The sequence below is a fragment of the Mugil cephalus genome, chromosome 17 (genome assembly GCF_022458985.1).
Source record: "Mugil cephalus isolate CIBA_MC_2020 chromosome 17, CIBA_Mcephalus_1.1, whole genome shotgun sequence".
Lineage (NCBI taxonomy): Eukaryota > Metazoa > Chordata > Actinopteri > Mugiliformes > Mugilidae > Mugil > Mugil cephalus.
The window spans coordinates 4718726-4742491 of NC_061786.1; the positions used below are offsets into that span (position 1 = coordinate 4718726).

General features: G+C 42.5%; 3 protein-coding genes across 5 annotated transcripts in view; all 3 read left to right on the forward strand.

The window, feature by feature from the left end:
- LOC125023644 (zinc finger MYM-type protein 4-like) overlaps positions 1-15835 on the forward strand; it is a 42942-nt gene extending 27107 nt beyond the window's left edge. Inside the window, exons 26-28 of the mRNA XM_047611040.1 lie at positions 14992-15103; positions 15202-15270; positions 15443-15835. Coding sequence (XP_047466996.1) covers positions 14992-15103; positions 15202-15270; positions 15443-15452 — 191 coding nt within the window. The 3' untranslated portion in view covers positions 15453-15835. The remainder of the gene's footprint in view (positions 1-14991; positions 15104-15201; positions 15271-15442) is intronic.
- nrde2 (NRDE-2, necessary for RNA interference, domain containing) lies at positions 410-13993 on the forward strand. Its single transcript, XM_047611046.1, has 26 exons — positions 410-553; positions 1161-1266; positions 1468-1668; positions 1760-1900; positions 2065-2327; positions 2593-2810; positions 3555-3779; positions 3904-4093; positions 4243-4376; positions 4713-4833; positions 4983-5158; positions 5270-5441; positions 5559-5779; positions 5892-6372; positions 6571-6744; positions 6791-6981; positions 7159-7298; positions 7418-7559; positions 8777-8848; positions 8994-11041; positions 11152-11691; positions 11793-11839; positions 11922-12070; positions 12339-12402; positions 12587-13259; positions 13516-13993. Exons 1-20 carry the CDS (start codon positions 478-480, stop codon positions 9117-9119), a joined length of 3570 nt encoding a protein of 1189 aa, XP_047467002.1. The 5' UTR covers positions 410-477; the 3' UTR covers positions 9120-11041; positions 11152-11691; positions 11793-11839; positions 11922-12070; positions 12339-12402; positions 12587-13259; positions 13516-13993.
- Positions 15836-18767: 2932 nt separating the features above from the next.
- LOC125023646 (nuclear exosome regulator NRDE2-like) lies at positions 18768-23171 on the forward strand. Of its 3 annotated transcripts, none has more exons than XM_047611042.1 (9): positions 18768-18869; positions 19302-19447; positions 19596-19771; positions 19883-20176; positions 20387-20796; positions 20971-21110; positions 21230-21371; positions 22558-22629; positions 22775-23171. In XM_047611042.1, the coding sequence occupies exons 5-9, from the start codon at positions 20512-20514 to the stop codon at positions 22898-22900; spliced, it is 765 nt and encodes a 254-aa protein (XP_047466998.1). In that variant the 5' UTR covers positions 18768-18869; positions 19302-19447; positions 19596-19771; positions 19883-20176; positions 20387-20511; the 3' UTR covers positions 22901-23171. The 3 variants fall into 3 exon arrangements, with proteins under 3 accessions (XP_047466998.1, XP_047466999.1, XP_047467000.1); XM_047611044.1 differs by having other exon boundaries at positions 18803-18869; positions 19309-19447; XM_047611043.1 differs by having other exon boundaries at positions 18801-19447.
- Positions 23172-23766: the final 595 nt, after the last annotated feature.

Sequence of the window (23766 nt, forward strand, 5' to 3'; positions counted from 1 at the left end):
ACAACATTTCCCAAATATATTTGAAAGGGAGTAGGAAGAAGCCTTAGACTTTCTTCCTTCCTTCCTTCCTTTCTTCCTTCCAACCGCTTCTCCATTTAACATTTACATCCTGTGTGTATTTTTGTTGATATATTCAGACCCTCCTTCTTCCCTATACCTGGTGAACATCATGTGTACTGTTGCTCAGACTTCCTCGTGCTTGTACATGACTCTAGTTCCCCCGTCAGTCTCTTCCATAATTTCACTTCACATATAGAAATGTTTTTAATGTTCGGCCGTATATGTTTTAAATTTTGTTCCCCCCATTGTTTCTGACAGATACGCGAGCGCTGCAGACATTATCGCATTGAAAAGTTACAAAGAATACCGTTTCAGGAGGAAACATGACCGCCTTTGTTTATTACTCAATGAACAACTGAAAATTACATCGGCACGACACCGGCTGTCAACTGACGTCATGTTCCTGCGACTGTTTACATGCGACACAGAGTCATGGCGCTGTTTCCAGCTTTTGCAGAAGTAGAGGAGAACAAGGTTGACGATTCGTCCAGAGGTGAATACTCCTTCACTTTGAACGTGAAAAGACGATTTGCTTTCGCCCCAATACTCTAGAATAATAAACTGACGGAAGCTAACATAAGTAGCTCAGCTAAGCTAATCGGCTGCTCTAACGTCTGCCTGTCGTTGAAGCAGACCGACACAAGTCAGAGTTTCTAACGTGTAGCTTTAACTTCACGCCTTTTCCTCAAAAAGCCGAGACACTTTCTGTTTGTTTGTCCCTTGTATTGTGCTTATGTCCACACAGTAAGCTAGCAACACAGTGTTGGTGTCACCTAATCTTCTTAAATCCCCATCCTGTATTGTTGTTAAGACATGTCCCGAGTGATACTCTACAGGTGGTCTGTTTGAGATGTTACACTCCTGAACTCTCCAGCTGCTGGGATGTCAGTGGTGATTTCATCCTACTGATACTGGGGTGTGTTTAAGTTCCCAGGAGAAAAACATCTTCCCGCTGTTGTTTCACTTCATAGTGTAGTCAGTAATTGTCAGTAATGGACACACAAGACCTCATCAGAATATGACGTTTCCATGTAGAATTGCAAAAGCTACTCTAAAGTCCTCCTCATTAACATTTTTTTTTCTGTCTGCTCTCCTTTCAGAATTAGATTGGCTGAACAACAAGAGCTTTCAGACGGGAGATGCCCTCTCTCTTCACAGTCGATTCTTAGAAGATGCCAGCAATAATTTGAACAAGAAGGAAACAAGGTAGAACATGCAAAACCCACTTTACTTAAGAATTAACTAGTGTTTTTTTGTTTACTCTCGTTAGAAATGTGCCTAATAACGGTCATCATTCTATCAGTTTTCCAATAAGAAATAATCAATGAATTTGTAAACTAGCAAAATATATCTGTGTTAGTTGAGGCATCGACTTTGAATCGATTCTTTGTTCTCTTTGATTTTCAGAGTTACCAGAGAGGTGAGCTCTGCAGAGGAAGAGAGTGAAGACGAGAGGGGGGGCAGTGTGCCCAGAAAGAAGAAAAAGAAGAGTGAAAAGAAGAGGAAAAAGAAGAAAAAGCATAAAAAGAAGAGTGGGAGGCATTCAAACAGCAGCGGGTCTGACTCTGAAATCATCTTCCCCAGTGATCTCAAGAAGGAACAAGACAGGTATTGCCAGCCTTTTACATTACATACTTACTCCATTCATTTTATATACTGGCTTACTTATGAATGGCTGTGTGTGTGTGTGTCCATGCAGACACCAGGCTGCTCCATTAGCAACCTGTTTCTCCTGGCTAGATGACCTCAAGTCTCCTGCAGACCAGCCTTTCTGTGTGGACTGTAAACCAGACCCAGCCAACTGGACTTACAAGTCCCTGTATAGAGGAGACGTAGCCAGGTAACACACAAAATTAGATTTCAGTGTCTGTCTTAGTGCCCATCCAATTTCGTTTCTGTTTATCACCACCATAATTTACTTTTCTGAATGGGAAATGTTTTCTATCTCTTAAGAAAAGCTCAATTGAACCCCAACAATACATTTTCAAACTGTGTGTGTCCTAGGTATAGGAGAAAAGGCAGCTCGTCCTTGGGTCTGGACTCTCGAAGACAGGCAGTCAGCTGGGACAATACAGAGGCGAACAAAAAACAGAAAGAAAGTAAGAAAGCAGCCGACAGGTACTTCTCCACAGCCAGTCGGCAGCTGCTGAGGTCTGAGCTTCCTGTTCCGACGTTACCAACGAGTCCTGACTGTAGTGACGCCATCACCTCCGCCCCCTTCCTCCGTCTGGGCGACTATGACGGAGAGAACAAAGGAGGAGAAAGAGGTACGCAATCTATAGTATTGTGGGTTCTGACAATAAACATTGCAGCTTTAAAAAACAAGCAAAACCCTCAGGTTATGCTGTTATTTCAGGATTTTAAATGAATGTTTTAGTCCCTTCTCAATCTGAAACCTACAATGTAGGAATTTAAACACCACAGCAGTATCCAAACTGAAACAGATTTCAGTCAGAAATATCGACAGCTTACTAAGGTTAAAATCTCAATATGATATTAATTTCCGTATTTATCTTTTATGCATGAACTCAGGTGACAGAGTTCAGACTTCATCAGCAAACCCCCTTGGTGTGTACGACTCTTCCACGGCCCTCTGGCTGCAGGGAAAAGGACTGCCAGACCAGCAGGAACAAGACACACAGAAAGGGGAGAGTGTTGTGGTTTTGGCCGGGAGGACTGAGGAGTTTAACAGACGGCTCAGAGAGCAGCCGGCGGACACACAGCTATGGATACAGTTCATACGATACCAGGTGTGGGGGCCCTATTTGCCTTATTACTGACCCGAGTGCTTTACTTATGCTTCAGAGGATGTGCTGGTGTAGAAGCTCTCCTTTTCTTTGGATTCAAACTTCCCTTGGCCCGAGCAATATTCCAGTCCAACTCAAGCCAAAAGTGTGACTGTTCCACATTTTTGCTCAGCAGTCATCATAAGGAAATCCTTCATTCCATTCTCTCCAAACATGCAGCTTAAGCATTAAACTTTTTGGATTTTTAGAGGTTTATTTGCCAACATGATTTGCTGACACTGAAGGATGTAGCGAGGGTGAGGTTTGTCCTGATGACTTCATAAAGATTATACATCCCCACATGGGGTGTCTCTGCATAATTAAATAGTGCTCCAGCATCTTCCAAAATGTCTCTGACAGTCAAAGGGTGGTTTTGATTTGCTTTGAGTTTTTTGGACTTCCAGACTTAAACTGGACCTCCCCTGTTGCTATTACCTTCTTTAACTACATTATACTAAGCTCAGGAGACAGCTTCATGAAAATAATTTGCCCTCTTCTTATAACCTCAACCTTAAGTTGGTAAAAGTTATAGGTCAGCTTGTTACGTACTCCTTTTCTTTTTAATTTATAATGTGTAAAATGCTAAAATAAAACACAGACATTTCTTAAAATGTTGAAAAGAATGTTTTGTCGTGATAACCTTTGGAGGTCAGTTCATTTTAGACTCCCTTAATTAGTCCTCTTATAAACTCTTCTTTCCCTCTCTAGGATGAGCTGAGTTCAGCAGTGTTTGGAGGTGAGGACGAGCAACAGGGTAGTGATTCAGCTGAGCGTCGCAAGTCTTCCTACAAAGCAGTCCTGGAGAAAAAGCTCAGTATTGCAGAGCGTGCCGTGGCCACCAACCCTGTGTGCATAGCTCTACAGCTCGAGAGGCTCAGGATCTGCCAAGAGCTCTGGGAGCCCTCGGTTCTCGCTAAAGAATGGAAGAAGCTGGTGAGTGCACAGTCTTTATATGTGTCTCTTTACAACTCGTGAAGTGTAGCTGTGTGTTGGCTGCTGTGGTTTGTTGTGTTTTTTTCAAGCATGTCTAACTCCCTTTTCCTCCGTTGTATTCCAGGTGTTCCTCCACCCAAACAGTGCCCCTTTGTGGAGAGAGTATCTGCTCTTCACCCAGAGCTACTTCAGTAACTTCACTGTGCCAAAGGTTAACTCTGCCTATGGAAAGTGTCTAAGCACACTCAGTGCGGTGAGGGACGGCAGCATGGTCTCTCATCCAGCTCTGCCTGGAACAGAGGAACATATGCTGGGTAAATGAGATATTAGTCTATTAGATATTAGCCTTTACACATCAAGTTTTTGTACCGTGAGAAGACTCCACTGGTAGGTGGAGGATACTCTGTTCACATAACTTAACACTTAACACATAGACATAAATACTGTTTTTTTTCCTGTCCAGATATCTTCATGCAGCAATGTCACTTCCTCCGTCAGTCTGGTCACTCTGAGAAGGCCATCTCTCTGTTCCAGGCCATGATCGACTTTACTTTCTATAAACCTGACACCGTCCAAAAAATGTCCACCAAGCAACAGGTACACACACTCAGACTCAAAGACAAATGTGAGTTTTGATAATGTTATTAAAAGCCTTAATCTGATCTCAGAGATATAGTTTGACATTTTGAAAATTGCATTTACCCTCACTGTTGTCAGACTTGGATGAGAAGATCAATAAAACTGTCCTGGATTTATTTAAATACTGCATAGTAATGTCTGAAGCAATGACAGATGGTGCTGTGTATTTTGTTTCTTCACTTGGAATTTGTCTATTTTGTGCTGCCCAGTAATTCTAATTAGGGAGTGAATACATCTCAGTGATACAAATAAGAAGGAAACTGTGCCTTTAAGTTTACATCTGTGTGCGTACAGGTGGAGTTCTTTGAGCCGTTCTGGGACAGTGGCGAGGCGAGAATTGGGGAGCTGGGGGCCAGAGGATGGAAAGCTTGGATGCTCCAACAAGAACGAGGAGGCTGGTTACAGCCCAGTGCAGGTAAAAAGCTCACACACATATATGGACATCATTACAGCAGTGTAAACGTGAAGCTTTATTCTACACAGTATTGAGCTGTATGGGTTTGTCGGCTAGAAACATGAGCGTGTGCTTTCTGTTCGTGTGTGTGTCTCTCTGCTTTTCCACAGAGGAAGATGAAGAGGAGGAGGAGGAGGATGAAGAAGAGGTGAAGGATAAGAGCCAGCCCAGAGGGACAGTCTGGCTGGATGTGGAGTCGTCTCGTGAAGCAGCTCATTGGTTGCCCTGGCGACCCGACAAGTCCAAGGGCCAGTCAGTAGAGGACTGTGAGGACCCAGACAGACAGGTGCTGGCTTAATATGTCTATCCACGTATGCCAGTTAATATGTTAAATCAAGCTATTGAGTGAATGTGTTTATAGCCTGACATCTTCGCCTCCCTCTCTCTCCAACTCTAGGTGTTGTTTGATGACATCGGTCCATCCCTTATTTGTCTGTCTTCACCAGAGCTTCAGCTCCGTCTTCTTCTCCATTTCTTGTCATTCCTGGGTCTGCCTGTTGACTCTCGGCTCTCTGCTGCCCCCTGTCAACCTGGCCTTCTTCTGGACAACCTTTCTCTACTCACTCAGGGTAAAGAATTACACAATATCAGAGTAATAGAAAGTATCTATTATTTTTCTTGTGCTTGCTCAGTTTGTAGCACGTGATGAAGGCAGCGACCAACCTGTTTCCGTGCCACATTTCTAGGCAATGATCTGCAGCGGCCTCTGACATCCTACGACCTACCTGACCCCGGGGTCAACTCTGTGGGTCACATGACCACTCTCCAGGGAACAAGGAAGTGGATGGGGCTGGGGAAGCTGGGTGAGAAGTTTCTCACCAACGTGTTCAGTATGGTCCAGCCTGTCATTCCTCCTCACCACCGAACCCTGCTGTCACTCAGCTGGATCCAGTACGAGAAAGTCAAGGTTGGATTTGGTTTAATTCATTGCGCGTAATTTTGAAATGGGAAAAAACCCTGAGGTCTAAACCAACCTTATCACTTATTTACTTCTATTTGTTTGTGTGTGTTTGTGTCAGGTGATGCGCTGTTTGTGCAGTGGCAATAAAAAGCGTCTTCGCAGTCAAGGTAAGAGCAGCAAGCGGGTTGCCAAGCGACTGCTGAAAGAACCAGACAACCGTTCGTCGTTGGTGTTGTGGCGTGAGTATGCACACCTGGAGTGGATCCTGGGCAACCTGGATGAGGCTCGCAAAGTGTTTTCCACGGCCACAGCTATAGGGGGGACCAAAGGACTGAGTAGCCCCACTCTCTGTGATCTGTGCCTCCTGTGGTCCCAGCTGGAAGTGGAGGAGGATGCAAAAGAGCAAGGGGGGCGACTAACGGATGTAACTGCGTCCCCGGCTGTGTGTGTACTGACCAGACTAGCAGAAGGAGCCGCCTCATCCTCTCAGTCTATCTCCCCAGTTTCCATCTTGAAAGCCAGGAAATCCTATGAACAGGCTCTGAATGCCAGCTTGTCAGCCCTGGAACAAAACTCCCACAGTCTTCTGCCCAGAAAAGGTCCATCTTATAAACTGTTTCTGTGTGTTTTACCTTTGGCCAATTTGCACATTGAGACACATATGTATCTTTTTTAAGCATTCAGACATGCTTTAGAAAGGGTTGCCAGTACTGTGAAATGGACTTGGTCTTAAACACGTCTTTGAATGTAAACCAGTTGAATCTGTTATTCATTCAGTCTTGTTTGTTACATTTCAGGCCAAGAGGACCTGCTAGGAGACAAGCTGAGGTTGAGGGGTCTGGTCGGCTGCTATGCTCTGTTCCAATACCTCACAGTGAGCGTCCATGCAGCTAATGCTGTCTACGTCCAGGCCAGAGAGAGGATGGACAAACTGCACTCTACACTATCAGAGGAAAACGACCTGAGCACTGAAACAAACCTTACTCATTCTGAAGAAAGTCGCTCTGCAGCTGATTCCGGCCAGTGTCGAAAAGAACCATGTCAACAGGCTGGCATCTGAGTGTGAGGTACTTGCTGTACAGCAGGCAGCGCTGCTGAGGTACCACAACCGCGTCAGTGTGTTTCCTCTGGTGACACTGAGACAAGCTCTGACCTCCGCCCTCTCAGCCTGGCCCAACAGCCCCTACCTCTGGAGCATGTACATACAGGCAAGCCATGATCTGCTCATAAATATAGAATCCAAATACCAATATATCATATTTTCAATCATCATAGGTTAGAATCTGATCGGTCATTCATAATAAACAGCAGCTACTTCCTCATTATCCAGCTGAATTGTATCACTACTTGTTTGTTTTGACACGATGACATTGATACGGCTTCAGGTGGAGAACCGTTACCATAGCGCTGGCCGGGCTCGTCGTTTTTTTCACTCTGTAACCAGGAACAACAGCAGTGTGGTACCACGCCTCTTTGCCATTGTTGCTGAACAACAAAGAAAGCAGCTGGTGGACGCTGCTCAGAGGTAAGACCATGTATAAGTAACAACAAAACCACAATCAGATATCATGATTAGAGCTGCCTCTGTTTATATATATTTTTAAAATAGTTTTGACAAATATGTATTGCTTGTGGTTTTTATAGGTCTTGTTGCCACGGTGATGCCTTGCCCATCCTGCCAGAGAATGGCCTCAGTAACCGTATCTGTGGACTTTTTGAAAGCGCCATAGCAACAGAGATGGGTGCTCACTGTCCTTTACTTTGGAGGATGTACATCCACTTCTTGGTGAGAAAGCAAATACCACCCACAAATTAGAACACATGTACCTCCCTCTCTTACCCTGGAGCCAGTAGTATACAAGTCTGCTACATCTGTCAGCTGCCCACTTCAAAGAGAAAAAGAGCTCTGAATCAGAAAGCAAATATAAATATCATTTTAAAACTGAACTGCATGCATAGAAGATATAGAGGCATGTTTAACATGTTTTTGTTTAAAAGCAACAATGATCTCTGTTGCTTACATTACACAGCGCTTTCTCAGTGTCAGTTCAGAGCTCGGTTACACAATAAATACACATCCCACAGTGTTCATCAACACAAGGTTTACCATTGACCAGTTGAGCAACTTTGGATGTAAAGGCAACTGATACTTAAGTATTCATGAAAATACACTTCACAATTATCTGATTTCTTTGCGCTATGGCGCAAGAGACACTGGGGTGGATGATGGCAAATATATTAAAACATGTCAACCAGTCCAATTCAGTTCAGCCACTAATTAAATAACATGTGCAATCACATAAATCACTATTTAAGTTACAATCAAGCAGTGTGTTGATCGTTAACTCATTGGCCAAGATTAGGCTATGTAGCAGTACTCCATGGAACAACATCAATCAGAACTTTTTTAATGTGCAAAGTGACTTTTCCCACTCTTGACATGTACATGTTTATCTGTCCCTCCTGCAAATTTGTAGCGTCCTCCATTGTTACTCTACGTGGGGCAAATATGTGCAGAAATAATGTATTTATTCCTCCTAGGGTGAAGCGGTCTCATCATGCATTTACATGGTTAATAGGTGCTAATATTTTCCTCAACCACTCCAATTTAATTCAAATGAACATTCCTCTCTTTCCCCCTTTGGCAATGTATCGCCCAGTTGCCCCGAGTAACAAACCGCCCATGAAGCAAACACGAGTGTCTGCGTCATAGTTTCCAAAAGTCTTGAGTTTGAACCAATTTTGAACCAATAAAAATCAAAAACGGGGTCAGCATCTCCAAAAGGCTTAGGAGTCCTAAAACGCTGCAGTGGTAGTAGGAAGGTAGGTGTGCAAACATGGCAAAAGTTATACGTTTTAAAATAATAACTTAATGGTGTGAATGTAACCTGAAAACACAGCGGTGGGAACACCAGCTCATACAGACTTTCTCTGTGTAATCATTTGGGTACACAAATATTGACAGCAAGGTCTCATGTCTGTGCTGTGTGTGTGAATGTGTAGGTGTCAGAAGGAAAAGTGGATGGAGCCAGAGGGATCTTCTACAAGGCCTTACAGAATATTCCCTGGGCGAAGGTGATACAGCAGTATCTTGTAACAGCGACTGATCGTTGTCTACATCAATTTTAATCTGTACTGAATAGAAATTCTCCCGCTCTTTCTCCCTCTCTCTTTCTCTGTGTGAATTCAAATTGTCCTCGATCCGAATGTGTGTGATCAGGGTCTGTACATGGATGCGGTGCAGCTGTTCCCGGAGCATCTGCAGGAGTTTGTAGATCTGATGACGGAGAAAGAACTCCGAGTGAGACTGCCTTTGGAAGAACTGGATATACTACTGGAAGACTGAACACACATGCCTCATTCAACAACTCCAGTTTGCTTCAGTGGCAACAAGCCAATCTACATATTGGAGCACGAAATGGGAGGAACGGGGTGCACACAGGCAAACTGAGCACATACACATACAGAGCTGCACAACTGACCAGTGAAGGTGCAGTGATCTGATGGACAAGAGGTCGTCCTTTGTATATATGCGTGTGCCTCAAAATGTTTTAATTGCCACAGCAGACCACTAATGCTGTGAATTAGTACAATTTTCAATAAATATGATTCATTCATGTGTTGTCTGCTGTAGTTTTGTTGATGTATATGATACATGTTCATAATTAGATAATATACTGTATTATATTCCAAAGGTGACTCAGCTTTAGAGTCTGGTGAAAAATGTCACAAATAAATGAGAAACATTACAAAGTATGAAACTTGTAACGTTAAACTAACTTGCTATTGAACAAATTTCTGATCAAATGTTGTACTTGCAGTTGCAGTTATTCTTCTGTTATTACATCTTTACTTACGTGAGCAGCAATGATGCGAAATGTGACCGAATTAAATAAACCAATGTTTTTAATGCACCGACAGAATGCAAACCAAACATTTTAGATTTTAATTTTATATCAAGGGAATTTGTCTCGTTTTAATCTACATGTATCTTTAAAATTTAAGGTTCTAGATGTGGGGCAACAACACCTGTAGACTACCTGGAAGTTTTCACCTGCCTCCTCTGTGCACTACTCTCAAGGCAGGACATCATGTACAGCGTAGTGGCGGTGGAGACGCTGCCTCCCCCTGCCATCGTTGCCGTAGTTTGGCGCATTGCAGATCCGTTCAAGCCAATCAGCGACTTCCCCAGTGCCGGCAGCCGCCACATTTGGAACGTATCCTTCCGCCAACATAAAACTCAGTGCAACAGAAACGAGTCCGTCACTAACTATGTTGCCCTGTTACTACGTCTGTGGCGCGGCTTTCAGAGGCAATCCGCCACTTAGATTACCACATCCGTTATCGTGAATAAAAGTCATGATTCTATTTTGTCAAAAGAGATTTTTGTCCTTGTAATAAACCTCCACTCCACCTCATTGATACTGTGGGACGTAGTCTATTGTGTATTATACAACAAGTAGTTCCGACCAAGCAATCTGATTGGTCAATAAGACATTTAGAACGTGCTCAAATCAGCATTACAGCACGGCTGACTCGTTACTAAAAATATTGCTTCGCCAAACCTGTGGCAATATTGTATCCATCTCCATGGCAACACTGTAACGGTCACAGTTGGAGCAGGAAACGGCTACAAAATGGATCGTGGCGTCAGTTTCAGTGAAAGGTTGGAGGAGAATAAACAGAAAAAAGAAAGGTTTGTGCCTATTTCGGATGAAGAACTGAATCAACTGGAACTGTTCAGGAATGAACGGACCACGGCCAGATCAACGTCTTGGGCAGTCAGATGTTTCCAGGACTACCTGAAAACCACCAAGCAGGATGTAGATTTTCCAACCGTGACAAAAGAAGAGCTGAACAGAATTCTTCGTGAATTTTATGGGTCAGCAAGAAACAGCCATGGTCAGCACTACTCCATAAGCAGCTACGTCGGATTGAGAGCAGGCATCAACCGCTATATCAACGAACCTCCTCTCAGTCGCGCATGGTGTCTAATGCAAGACACCGAGTTCACGACATCAAACAACGTGTTTAGTGGACTCATAAAGTCTCTCAGGAGAGCGGGCCACGACAAAACTGAACATCATGCCGCGATCACCGAGGAGGACCTGGCAGTTTTAAGGAAATCGGAGGCAATGAATCCAAACACGGCGCGGGGCCTGGTAAACAAAGTGTGGTTTGACATCCAGTTACATTTTGGAAGGAGAGGAAAGGAGGGTCTCAGGAAACTAACGCCTCAATCCTTCGAAATAAAACGTGATTCAAAAGGTGGGTTTATCACAGATCAACGCCGTTGCATATTATGCATAGCCTACTGGTAATCATTTTGTTATTGTGTTGTCAAACTTACCGGATAATTCCTATGCTTTTTTTTAAAGGCACCAAATATGTGACACTCAGCTTCAACGAGGAGACGAAACATCTCAAACACCACCATGACAGGGATCGTCCAAGCAGGAGAGGCGCAATGTTTGAAGACCAGGGGAATGAATTGTGCCCGGTTTCTTCGTTTGAAAAATATATTTCAAAAATCCCCAAAGAGGCCAAAGCTTTCTACCTCCATCCAAAAAAAGGAGAAAAGTTAGGGGACGTGTGGTACTCGTTGGAGCCAATGGGTGTTAATTACCTGGGTTCGATGCTGTCGCGCCTATCCAAAGAGGCAGGGACATCAGTTATTTACACTAATCACTGCATCAGAAGCACTACCATCCAGAAGCTGCCTGAGGGTGGACATGAAGTCAGAGAAGTGATGACGATCAGTGGACACAGGCCTGAGAGTTCTTCTCTGGATAACAGAAAACTGCGGAGCAACCAGCTGTGTGCTGACCAGGAAAACAAGAGACCTTTGGAAGTCAGCCTCTCAACCACATCACCTGCTCAGCGGCAGAGATCCCGCTTCAACCACTGCAATTTTAATGGTAGTGTGCAAGTTCATTTCCATAATAATAATAAATAATGTGATAAATCTGGAACTTCTCTGTTCTTTATAATTAAAAATTGTCTTGTGCTTTGACATCAGATGGAGGCCTCCAGGGAGAGGAGACTGAAGACAGCCAACAGGGAGAGGTGAGTATTTGGAATAACAAGTTACTGACCTTTGGAGTCTTCAACGGGTTATCATGGATACTCTTTGTTTCCTTTATTTCAGACGTCAGAGGCTGCTCCTATTGAGACAGTAATCCCCCAACGTCTCCTACTATCAATATTAAAGATGAGCCTATTGATGAGGGCTACGATGCTGCTTTGCTGCCTCAGAGCTCCATCAGACAGATCAAAGAAGAGCTGGAGCACCAGGAGGTAGAAAAGTCAATTTTCTTTCATGCTCCTGCTGTTTATATCCAGTAGCACACTGAGTTCTAATTTTCCACTATGAAAAATATGAGCGGATTCAAGCAGAAAGAAATATTTGGACTGAGGCGGCTGACAGCCCATGCTGTGTGCTGATTGTAGTTTACATAAACGTGGATTTGTTATCCTTAAATGTGTAACAGAAGTACAGTCTTTAAGAGGAATGAAGGCTGAACTGGCAAACAAAATATGATTTGTTTATGTTTGATAATTTCAGGAAGAGCTGAGGATTAGCTCTGTCTTCTCTGTAGGTGGAGGGAACACCTTTGCACAGCCTACTAGTGAGTTGTTTACCGTGATGTTTTCTTGTTCTTTTGATATCACATTTGACAAATATCTGAATTCAGCCATTATAAATGAACATTTGCTGTGTCTATTAAACACACAGTATGGGAGTGTAATGAGATTTAAACTTGGCCTTGTTGTCTCGACTTTGCCGTTCTATCCCCTTTTTATTCACACAAGTGCCAGCAGCAGTCCCAGCCCCCCAGCACACAACCATTTTCTCTCCTACAAGCCATGGGTCCCCTCCCCACTAATAAAATTAGCACTGTAGGCTGCACCTATTTCATGAATTCATGTTTTTTTTCTGGCGCGTTCAATTTCATGTTGCTCACAAATAGCTGTTTTAACAATTGCACCAGCTCTGCTAGATAGCTCCTCGCAGACAGACCCACCATCTCCCCAAGCGTCCACATCTCCAGCACTGTCAACAAAGCCTCAGGGAGAAACTCCTCCATGTAACGGTGTGCCAGCACGCCTAACCGGACGCCATTTCCTGGGCAAGAGGGAGACAGATTCTGAGTGCAAGGTGTGCTCACAGCGCAAGAGGAAGAGGCTGGAAGAAGAAGAGCAAGACAGTAAGAAACCCAAGACAACAGAGGACAATGACCCGGAGAAAAAAGTAGAACCGGAGGTAGAAAAGGAGGAGGTCACACCTCCCAGTGAGAAGAAAGAGCAGAGAGAGGAGGAGGACTCTGGCATGAAGCCTTGTGAGGACAAGAGTGAGACATTAAGGACACTGACATCATATTACTGTAAGACATGTTCAGGAGAGCCTAGCCTCTGTCCTGTGCCCTGTTTTGAACTCTACCACACCCGACTGATCTACAAAACGGCTCCAGAACTGGAAACACAGGTGAGCCTCCTCAATAACACAAAACACTGAATTCACTTGTGCTTTAAACATGGAACAAATAAAGTTTGTGTAGTCACTGTCCAAGCTTTGGTAATTTAATGGTGTGCAGTGTTTGTTACTACGACTACAGCCACGCTGATGCTTTTTCAGTCACACCAACAACAATGTGCAAACAGAATCTGTTGAAATGTACATGAAGTTTTCCACTGACTTCTTAAGAGGGTCGAGTGTGTCACCCACGTTTTTCTCTCCACAGCCTCCTGACCTGCTGACATGAGACGTCCATCTGCCGCGACCAGGGACAGAGGTTAAAACAACTACAGGGTTAAATGCTTGTGCTCAGTCCTTACACTACTAAAGTTGTATTTTTACACTTGTCTGTTTACATTTAACTATAAACCTTGTTAAGAGCCAATTCAGACGTCTTTTGTTTCATATACTTTTATGGATTTGTATTTGCAAACTGGCAAAATGACTCGCATAAAGTGGTGTTTGTATTTTTTTCTTAAACAATAACCTAAAGATTGCAGTATTTGTAATCTGCTCTATAAGAACAGGTTTGCATGGTTCTGTCTACCTTGGTTCTGGTCTTTAGTCCGTATAACAGACGAGGTACAGACCTGTGCATTTAAGTGCTTCTCTGACCTACAGGCAGTACTGTAACCATTAGTAAAAATAAGTTTACCTCATGAATAAATGTGTGTCTTTATAAATAAACACGTCCTTAAAGCTAATCCTGACTGTGGCACAATTACAAGTATCTTAAATATCCATCTATTGTTCATGCACAGAATTTGTTTGTGTGTGTTGTGGAAATAGACTTGTTATTTCAGGTGGGTCCTCATCTTTTAATTCCAAACACATGACATAAAGTCCCTCAACATTACACTCTGAAAGGTTAAAATTATCTCCAGCTTCTTATAAAGCTGAGAGCACATTATTAGGCCTGATGTTTTTGAATTTGCCCCTTAAACTAGTGCCACATACAACTGTGCAAAGTGATTCCTGCTAAAATCCAACTGCAAATGTGTGAAACAGGTTCCTGAAGCTGTTTCCAGTACGATGTGCTGCTAAACGTGTTCATATTTGAATTCAATACCCACATTCTCTGTAATGCAGCTGACATGATGCAGTATTTCTAAAGCTGATGGCCTTGAAGGGTTTAGTATGTAAAAGGCAGGGACCTGTGTTTGTTTATTAGGAAGGGTACACCAGCACCAGTTGTAACACTTATGTATTTCACAATACCAGGATTTGTGGATTTAGTAGATCAGATAGGTTTGACTACTGCAGCACTGTGGAATGTGAGAATGAGGCAAATGATTAAATATAAAAGTAATGCCAGCTTTAGTTAAAAAAAAATAAAATGAATTGATTAGAATAGAATAAATAGATAAATAAATACATTAAAACAAGACAACTAAAATTCTCTGACAGAACAAAACAATTAAATAAATATATACAATAATATCAGATGATTATCTAATTTGGGTGCACCCTAATAACCTGGTACATCCCAAAACAGAAAAGAGACACTAAGAGAAAAGGGAGAGGACCATATACTACACTCCACTACCAGAGAAGCAGCGCTGCCCCGCCCAGCCAGGAAGAGACAGGTGGGACAGGCAGAATGATCATTTGAAATAAAATGTAGCTTGTCTTTGAATTGATATACCATTTTAATTGCAGTATTCTTGATTGTATTTTAACCTGATTTTGGTATTATTTCTAGCACGTTCCAGAAGAAGGCAGGCGGAGAACGAGGGCGACATGGAGATGCTTCAGAACGTCACCAACCCTCTGCACTGTCCTGTCCAACTCTATGAGTTCTACCTCTCTAGATGGTGAGAATCGCACACAGAGCACGGTTACAGACAAACTGCGACTGCTCCAAGCTAAGAACTAGGTCAAACATTGTCTTTGTCCTCTTCCTCCCCGACAGCCCAGAGTCTGTGAAGAAGAGAACCGACGTGTTCTACCTCCAGCCTCACCAGAATGTCCACACGCACAGGTCAGAGTCACTGAGCATCACTTTTTACCAAGGCTTTGCTTCAAGACCTTGTGGAAACCAAACATGTTTGAGAGCGTTGGTGGCCTATATGCTGCTTAGATATTTGTTACTGCAGGTAACAAACATGTGGCAACATGTAAACTCTTTTTTTTTTTTTTTTTTACTTTAACAGGAACTGTTAAAGCCATTGGATGCCACCACTCTACAGAACATGCTCACACGCATCCTGGCTGTGAAAGAGGTTCAGCAGGAACAGGAAGCAGTCCAGCATCAGTCCCCCAAAGCCAAAAATCCCTCTTGTAATGATAGAAAACTCACAGTGCCTCTCATCTTTCATTATTTTATGAACAGTTTCTATGTGGCCTTATTTATTTGTCAGCAGTTCTCCCATGTGGAAACATGTATGGCCATTGGGATTTCACCGTTTTACGATTTTACGTTTTTATGATAATTGTATTTGTCAGGGAGTGGGCGCATTGTCATATCTCTATCGTTTCTTCATCTATTTTGCTGTTTCAGGTGTGTATGTTTTGTCGCAGTAAACCTCTAGCCATCTACAGACAATGAATGAATTAGTGAATGAATGTTTTTGTCAAAAACATAACAAGTAAAAAAAAAACACATAAAACATAATGTTTACACATATTTTTAATTATTAAGTTGTGAATATTCAAGATATCAGCAAGCAGAAGTTTTTGGCCACTGAATGGCGAAAAGTGACAGATGAGCACTTAGATTAGCAGCATTAGTTTGAATAATAGACTTTAATACTGTCTAAATTATAAAACTAGCTGTTGTGCGATTGACTGTACCAACAAATTTGAAAAGCAGTCGTAGGTATATTTTTTAAAGGCTCCCGAAAGCCAAAGAAAAGAGAAGTAAATGAATCGCTGCATTAGGAAGTAACAGATGGAATCCAAGCTCTGAAACCTGGTGTTCACACGCAATATAAATAATAACCTGTAATTAAGGTACAATCACAAATAAAGTAAAGTGATCTTACCGTATGTTCAAACTTGAGCCCAAGAAAGTTGAGGAACTTTCATGTCGTGACCACAACTCTCCACTGGGTGGAGCAGTTTCTCTGGATGCCTAAGGATGCTGCTTTGTTCAAGGAGGTTTATTCCTAAATTAAACCAATCTGTGTTGGAATAAATCTAAAAGTGCTTCATCAGAGACTATGTTCTACTTCACATAGCTTTACTTCCTCATTTAACATAAGGTGGATCAGTGATTCAGATCAACTTTCTTCTCGTATATTCTTTGCAGTCATACTGACATTGTGCTTTGTGGAAAGGAATCTTAGTGAGTGTGTAGTGGTTTAATAATAATATCTATTTCCTGTTCTGACAGATAACTTCACTCAGTGTAAAGACTAAAATATAACCAGCTTCTAGTCTGCGTGAATCAAACTGAAAAAGATGTTATCAGCATAAGAATTATTTTTACTGAAATAAAACACTTAGATATACTGACAAATAGCAAATAGCTGTCTTCATATCTTTACTCATACTCATTTGAATTCAGCACACACAGGTTTGTTGTCATGTGTTGAGTACTATTTGATATTTAAAAGCCACAATTCTTTAACAGATGAAAGAAAGGTTTTAGTGAGCCACACAGTAGTACCAGGTCCAAAAATCTGTATTAAAATCTCTATAAACTTTGGATTTCAATATCCATAACAAGCACACTAACAACTAACACACTAACTGTCAAATTCGACAAAGAGTGCCTTGAAGTGGCTATTGTTGTATTATTTTTAATCACAAACCACGACAGCTATGACTGGACCCATATGTCTCCAGACCAGGCAGCGTCTTCTTCGCCCTCCTCCTCAAATTCTACCTCCTCTTCAGCAGTGGTGTCCTGGTACTGCTGGTACTCAGACACCAGGTCATCCATTTTGCTCTCAGCCTCTGTGAACTCCATCTCATCCATGCCCTCGACCGGGTACCTGAAAAACTACAAAGTTAAATGTTAGTTGAAGGGCATTATGCGAGTAGCACGTTGGGCTAAAAACAGGCCAGCCTGTGAAAAGGGACCTCTGTACTTCTTTGCTTTACTCACCAGTGGGAAAGGTAAGTCTCTGAAAACACTGTATACACTGAATGTGACTGACTCCTAATTAAAAACGCACAGAAGCACTAAAAACAGATTTCATCAGTCAATTAAGTCACACTCAGGTTTAAATGCTCACCACAGACAACGTTGTCTGGTCTGTAGACCTGACCAAAGGACTAGACCTGGCTCCAAGTCCACCAACACTGCACAAAGGATGTACTTGCTGCCTGGTGAAGAAGAATGTGAACAAAACAGTGACTGTAAGAAACAAACTGAGCTGCCAGAGTTTTGAGCATTAGAGCAGTATACTATAGTCACTATAGTAGTTTTAAATGATGAGTATACCGAAGCCAAAAGACATTCTCAACCCACATTTTCAGTACTGATAAAATTTCTACTAAATTTTATTTATCCTGTCTAAGCTGAATGAACCAGTCATATGTAAAATAATTAAAGTTATTTGAACATCAAGTGAACCTCCTTTACATAATTTCTAAACCACTGTTCATAAATGATATTAGTGAGAAACTCGTTCACGTACATTTTGAGGTATGATCTATCTTATCCAATGTTCTGCTTCGTTGGTTTACTGATAATACTGGAACCTTGACTACTTCTTCTATTTAACGTTTTAAAGTCATTTTTATGTGACATATAACATTAGGAGCTTTTCAAACATCCTCCTTACTTATTAGTTGGGGGTTAGTTGATGTCTTGTGTCCTGGAAACTGAGCAACAGTAACTAGGAAGCGGAGTCAAGAAGAGTCCATCAACTCAGCACAGAGTGTGTGAGTACTACACACCGAGTATTGAATGACCTGACTCACCAAGAAACCAGGTGATCTACGTGTGTAGCTTAGAGCCTTCAGCTAAGTCAAGTTCACCTGTGTATTATGAGGCCAGGTCTTGATAAATATTTGGAATTGCAGTGTGTTTGCTTTGCTCTATTTCGAACATGTAATACAAAAAAGAAAAACAAAGCAAAGAAAAACAACATTTGAACAATATTTCCCAAATATATTTGAAAGGGAGTAGGAAGAAGCCTTAGACTTTCTTCCTTCCAACCGCTTCTCCATTTAACATTTACATCCTGTGTGTATTTTTGTTGATATATTCAGACCCTCCTTCTTCCCTATACCTGGTGAACATCATGTGTACTGTTGCTTAGACTTCCTCGTGCTTGTACATGACTTTAGTTCCCCCGTCAGTCTCTTCCATAATTTCACTTCACATATAGAAATGTTTTTAATGTTCTGCCGTATATGTTTTAAATTTTGTTCCCCCCTTTGTTTGAAAAAGTTTCTGACTGCAGACATTATCGCATTACACCTTCGCATTACAAAGAATACCGTTTCAGGAGGAAACATGACCGCCTTTGTTTATTACTCAATGAACAACTGAAAATTACATCGGCACGACACCGGCTGTCAACTGACGTCATGTTCCTGCGACTGTTTACATGCGACACAGAGTCATGGCGCTGTTTCCAGCTTTTGCAGAAGTAGAGGAGAACAAGGTTGACGATTCGTCCAAAGGTGAATACTCCTTCACTTTGAACGTGTTTAAAAGACGATTTGCTTTCGCCCCAATACTCTAGAATAATAAACTGACGGAAGCTAACATAAGTAGCTCAGCTAAGCTAATCTGCTGCTGTAACGTCTGCCTGTCGTTGAAGCAGACCGACACAAGTCAGGGTTTCTAACGTGTAGCTTTAACTTCACGCCTTTTCCTCAAAAAGCCGAGACACTTTCTGTTTGTTTGTCCCTTGTATTGTGCTTATGTCCACACAGTAAGCTAGCAACACAGTGTTGGTGTCACCTAATCTTCTTAAATCCCCATCCTGTATTGTCGTTAAGACATGTCCCGAGTGATACTCTACAGGTGTTTGAGATGTTACACTCCTGAGCTCTCTAGCTGCTGCGATGTCAGTGGTGATTTCATCCTACTGATACTGTGGTGTGTTTAAGTTCCCAGGAGAAAAACATCTTCCCGCTGTTGCTTCACTTCATAGTGTAGTCAGTAATTGTCAGTAATGTTGGGGAGCTGGGGGCCAGAGGATGGAAAGCTTGGATGCTCCAACAAGAACGAGGAGGCTGGTTACAGCCCAGTGCAGGTAAAAAGCTCACACACATATATGGACATCATTACAGCAGTGTAAACGTGAAGCTTATTCTACACAGTATTGAGCTGTATGGATTTGTCGGCTAGAAACATGAACGTGTGCTTTCTGTTTGTGTGTGTGTCTCTCTGCTTTTCCACAGAGGAAGATGAAGAGGAGGAGGAGGAGGATGAAGAAGAGGTGAAGGATAAGAGCCAGCCCAGAGGGACAGTCTGGCTGGATGTGGAGTCGTCTCGTGAAGCAGCTCATTGGTTGCCCTGGCGACCCGACAAGTCCAAGGGCCAGTCAGTAGAGGACTGTGAGGACCCAGACAGACAGGTGCTGGCTTAATATGTCTATCCACGTATGCCAGTTAATATGTTAAATCAAGCTATTAAGTGAATGTGTTTATAGCCTGACATCTTTGCCTCCCTCTCTCTCCAACTCTAGGTGTTGTTTGATGACATCGGTCCATCCCTTATTTGTCTGTCTTCACCAGAGCTTCAGCTCCGTCTTCTTCTCCATTTCTTGTCATTCCTGGGTCTGAGCGAGGAGGGCGACTAACGGATGTAACTGCGTCCCCGGCTGTGTGTGTACTGACCAGACTAGCAGAAGGAGCCGCCTCATCCTCTCAGTCTATCTCCCCAGTTTCCATCTTGAAAGCCAGGAAATCCTATGAACAGGCTCTGAATGCCAGCTTGTCAGCCCTGGAACAAAACTCCCACAGTCTTCTGCCCAGAAAAGGTCCATCTTCTAAACTGTTTCTGTGTGTTTTACCTTTGGCCAATTTGCACATTGAGACACATATGTATCTTTTTTTAAGCATTCAGACATGCTTTAGAAAGGGTTGCCAGTACTGGGAAATGGAAGTAGTTTGTAAGTGGCTTTAAACACGTCTTTGAATGTAAACCAGTTGAATCTGTTATTCATTCAGTCTAGTTTGTTACATTTCAGGCCAAGAGGACCTGCTAGGAGACAAGCTGAGGTTGAGGGGTCTGGTCGGCTGCTATGCTCTGTTCCAATACCTCACAGTGAGCGTCCATGCAGCTAATGCTGTCTACGTCCAGGCCAGAGAGAGGATGGACAAACTGCACTCTACACTATCAGAGGAAAACGACCTGAGCACTGAAACAAACCTTACTCATTCTGAAGAAAGTCGCTCTGCAGCTGATTCCGGCCGTGTCGAAAAGAACCATGTCAACAGGCTGGCATCTGAGTGTGAGGTACTTGCTGTACAGCAGGCAGCGCTGCTGAGGTACCACAACCGCGTCAGTGTGTTTCCTCTGGTGACACTGAGACAAGCTCTGACCTCCGCCCTCTCAGCCTGGCCCAACAGCCCCTACCTCTGGAGCATGTACATACAGGCAAGCCATGATCTGCTCATAAATATAGAATCCAAATACCAATATATCATATTTTTAATCATCATAGGTTAGAATCTGATCGGTCATTCATAATAAACAGCTACTTCCTCATTATCCAGCTGAATTGTATCACTACTTGTTTGTTTTGACACGATGACATTGATACGGCTTCAGGTGGAGAACCGTTACCATAGCGCTGGCCGGGCTCGTCGTTTTTTTCACTCTGTAACCAGGAACAACAGCAGTGTGGTACCACGCCTCTTTGCCATTGTTGCTGAACAACAAAGAAAGCAGCTGGTGGACGCTGCTCAGAGGTAAGACCATGTATAAGTAACAACAAAACCACAATCAGATATCATGATTAGAGCTGCCTCTGTTTATATATATTTTTAAAATAGTTTTGACAAATATGTATTGCTTGTGGTTTTTATAGGTCTTGTTGCCACGGTGATGCCTTGCCCATCCTGCCAGAGAATGGCCTCAGTAACCGTATCCGTGGACTTTTTGAAAGCGCCATAGCAACAGAGATGGGTGCTCACTGTCCTTTACTTTGGAGGATGTACATCCACTTCTTGGTGAGAAAGCAAATACCACCCACAAATTAGAACACATGTACCTCCCCTCTCTTAGCCTGGAGCCAGTAGTATACAAGTCTGCTACATCTGTCAGCTGCCCACTTCAAAGAGAAAAGAGCTCTGAATCAGAAAGCAAATATAAATATCATTTTAAAACTGAACTGCATGCATAGAAGATATAGAGGCATGTTTAACATGTTTTTGTTTAAAAGCAACAATGATCTCTGTTGCTTACATTACACAGCGCTTTCTCAGTGTCAGTTCAGAGCTCGGCTACACAATAAATACACATCCCACAGTGTTCATCAACACAAGGTTTACCATTGACCAGTTGAGCAACTTTGGATGTAAAGGCAACTGATACTTAAGTATTCATGAAAATACACTTCACAATTATCTGATTTCTTTGCGCTATGGTGCAAGAGAAACTGGGGTGGATGATGGCAAATATATTAAAACATGTCAACCAGTCCAATTCAGTTCAGCCACTAATTAAATAACATGTGCAATCAAATGAATCACTATTTAAGTTACGATCAAGCAGTGTGTTGATCACTAACTCACTGGCCAAGATTCAATCAGAACTTTTTTTATGTGCACAAAGTGACTTTTCCCACTCTTGACATGTACATGTTTATCTGTCCCTCCTGCAAACTGTAGCATCCTCTATTGTTACCCTACGTGGGCAAATATGTGCAGAAATAATGTATTTATTCCTCCTAGGGTGAAGCGGTCTCATCATGCATTTACATGGTTAATAGGTGCTAATATTTTCCTCAACCACTCCAATTTAATTCAAATGAACATTCCTCTCTTTCCCCCTTTGGCAATGTATCGCCCAGTTGCCCCGAGTAACAAACCGCCCATGAAGCAAACACGAGTGTCTGCGTCATAGTTTCCAAAAGTCTTGAGTTTGAACCAATTTTGAACCAATAAAAATCAAAAACGGGGTCAGCATCTCCAAAAGGCTTAGGAGTCCTAAAACGCTGCAGTGGTAGTAGGAAGGTAGGTGGTGCAAACATGGCAAAAGTTATACGTTTTAAAATAATAACTTAATGGTGTGAATGTAACCTGAAAACACAGCGGTGGGAACACCAGCTCATACAGACTTTCTCTGTGTAATCATTTGGGTACACAAATATTGACAGCAAGGTCTCATGTCTGTGCTGTGTGTGTGAATGTGTAGGTGTCAGAAGGAAAAGTGGATGGAGCCAGAGGGATCTTCTACAAGGCCTTACAGAATATTCCCTGGGCGAAGGTGATACAGCAGTATCTTGTAACAGCGACTGATCGTTGTCTACATCAATTTTAATCTGTACTGAATAGAAATTCTCCCGCTCTTTCTCCCTCTCTCTTTCTCTGTGTGAATTCAAATTGTCCTCGATCCGAATGTGTGTGATCAGGGTCTGTACATGGATGCGGTGCAGCTGTTCCCGGAGCATCTGCAGGAGTTTGTAGATCTGATGACGGAGAAAGAACTCCGAGTGAGACTGCCTTTGGAAGAACTGGATATACTACTGGAAGACTGAACACACATGCCTCATTCAACAACTCCAGTTTGCTTCAGTGGCAACAAGCCAATCTACATATTGGTGCACGAAATGGGAGGAACGGGGTACACACAGGCAAACTGAGCGCATACACATACAGAGCTGCACAACTGACCAGTGAAGGTGCAGTGATCTGATGGACAAGAGGTCGTCCTTTGTATATATGCGTGTGCCTCAAAATGTTTTAATTGCCACAGCAGACCACTAATGCTGTGAATTAGTACAATTTTCAATAAATATGATTCATTCATGTGTTGTCTGCTGTAGTTTTGTTGATGTATATGATACATGTTCATAATTAGATAATATACTGTATTATATTCCAAAGGTGACTCAGCTTTAGAGTCTGGTGAAAAATGTCACAAATAAATGAGAAACATTACAAAGTATGAAACTTGTAACGTTAAACTAACTTGCTATTGAACAAATTTCTGATTAAATGTTGTTCTTGCAGTTGAAGTTATTTTTCTGTTATTACATCTTTACTTACGTGAGCAGCAATGATGCGAAATTTGACCGAATTAAATAAACCAATGTTTTTAATGCACCGAGAGAATGCAAACCAAACATTTTAGATTTTAGTTTTATATCAAGGGAATTTGTCTCGTTTTAATCTACATGTATCTACAAAATTTAAGGTCCTGGATCTGGGGCAACACACCTGTGGACTACCTGGAAGTTTTCACCTGCCTCCTCTGTGCACTACTCTCAAGGCAGGACATCATGTACAGCGTAGTGGCGGTGGAGACGCTGCCTCCCCCTGCCATCGTTGCCGCGCCGTGGTTTGACGCATTGCAGATCCGTCCAAGCCAATCAGCGGCTTCCATACAGCGCGCAGAGTATTG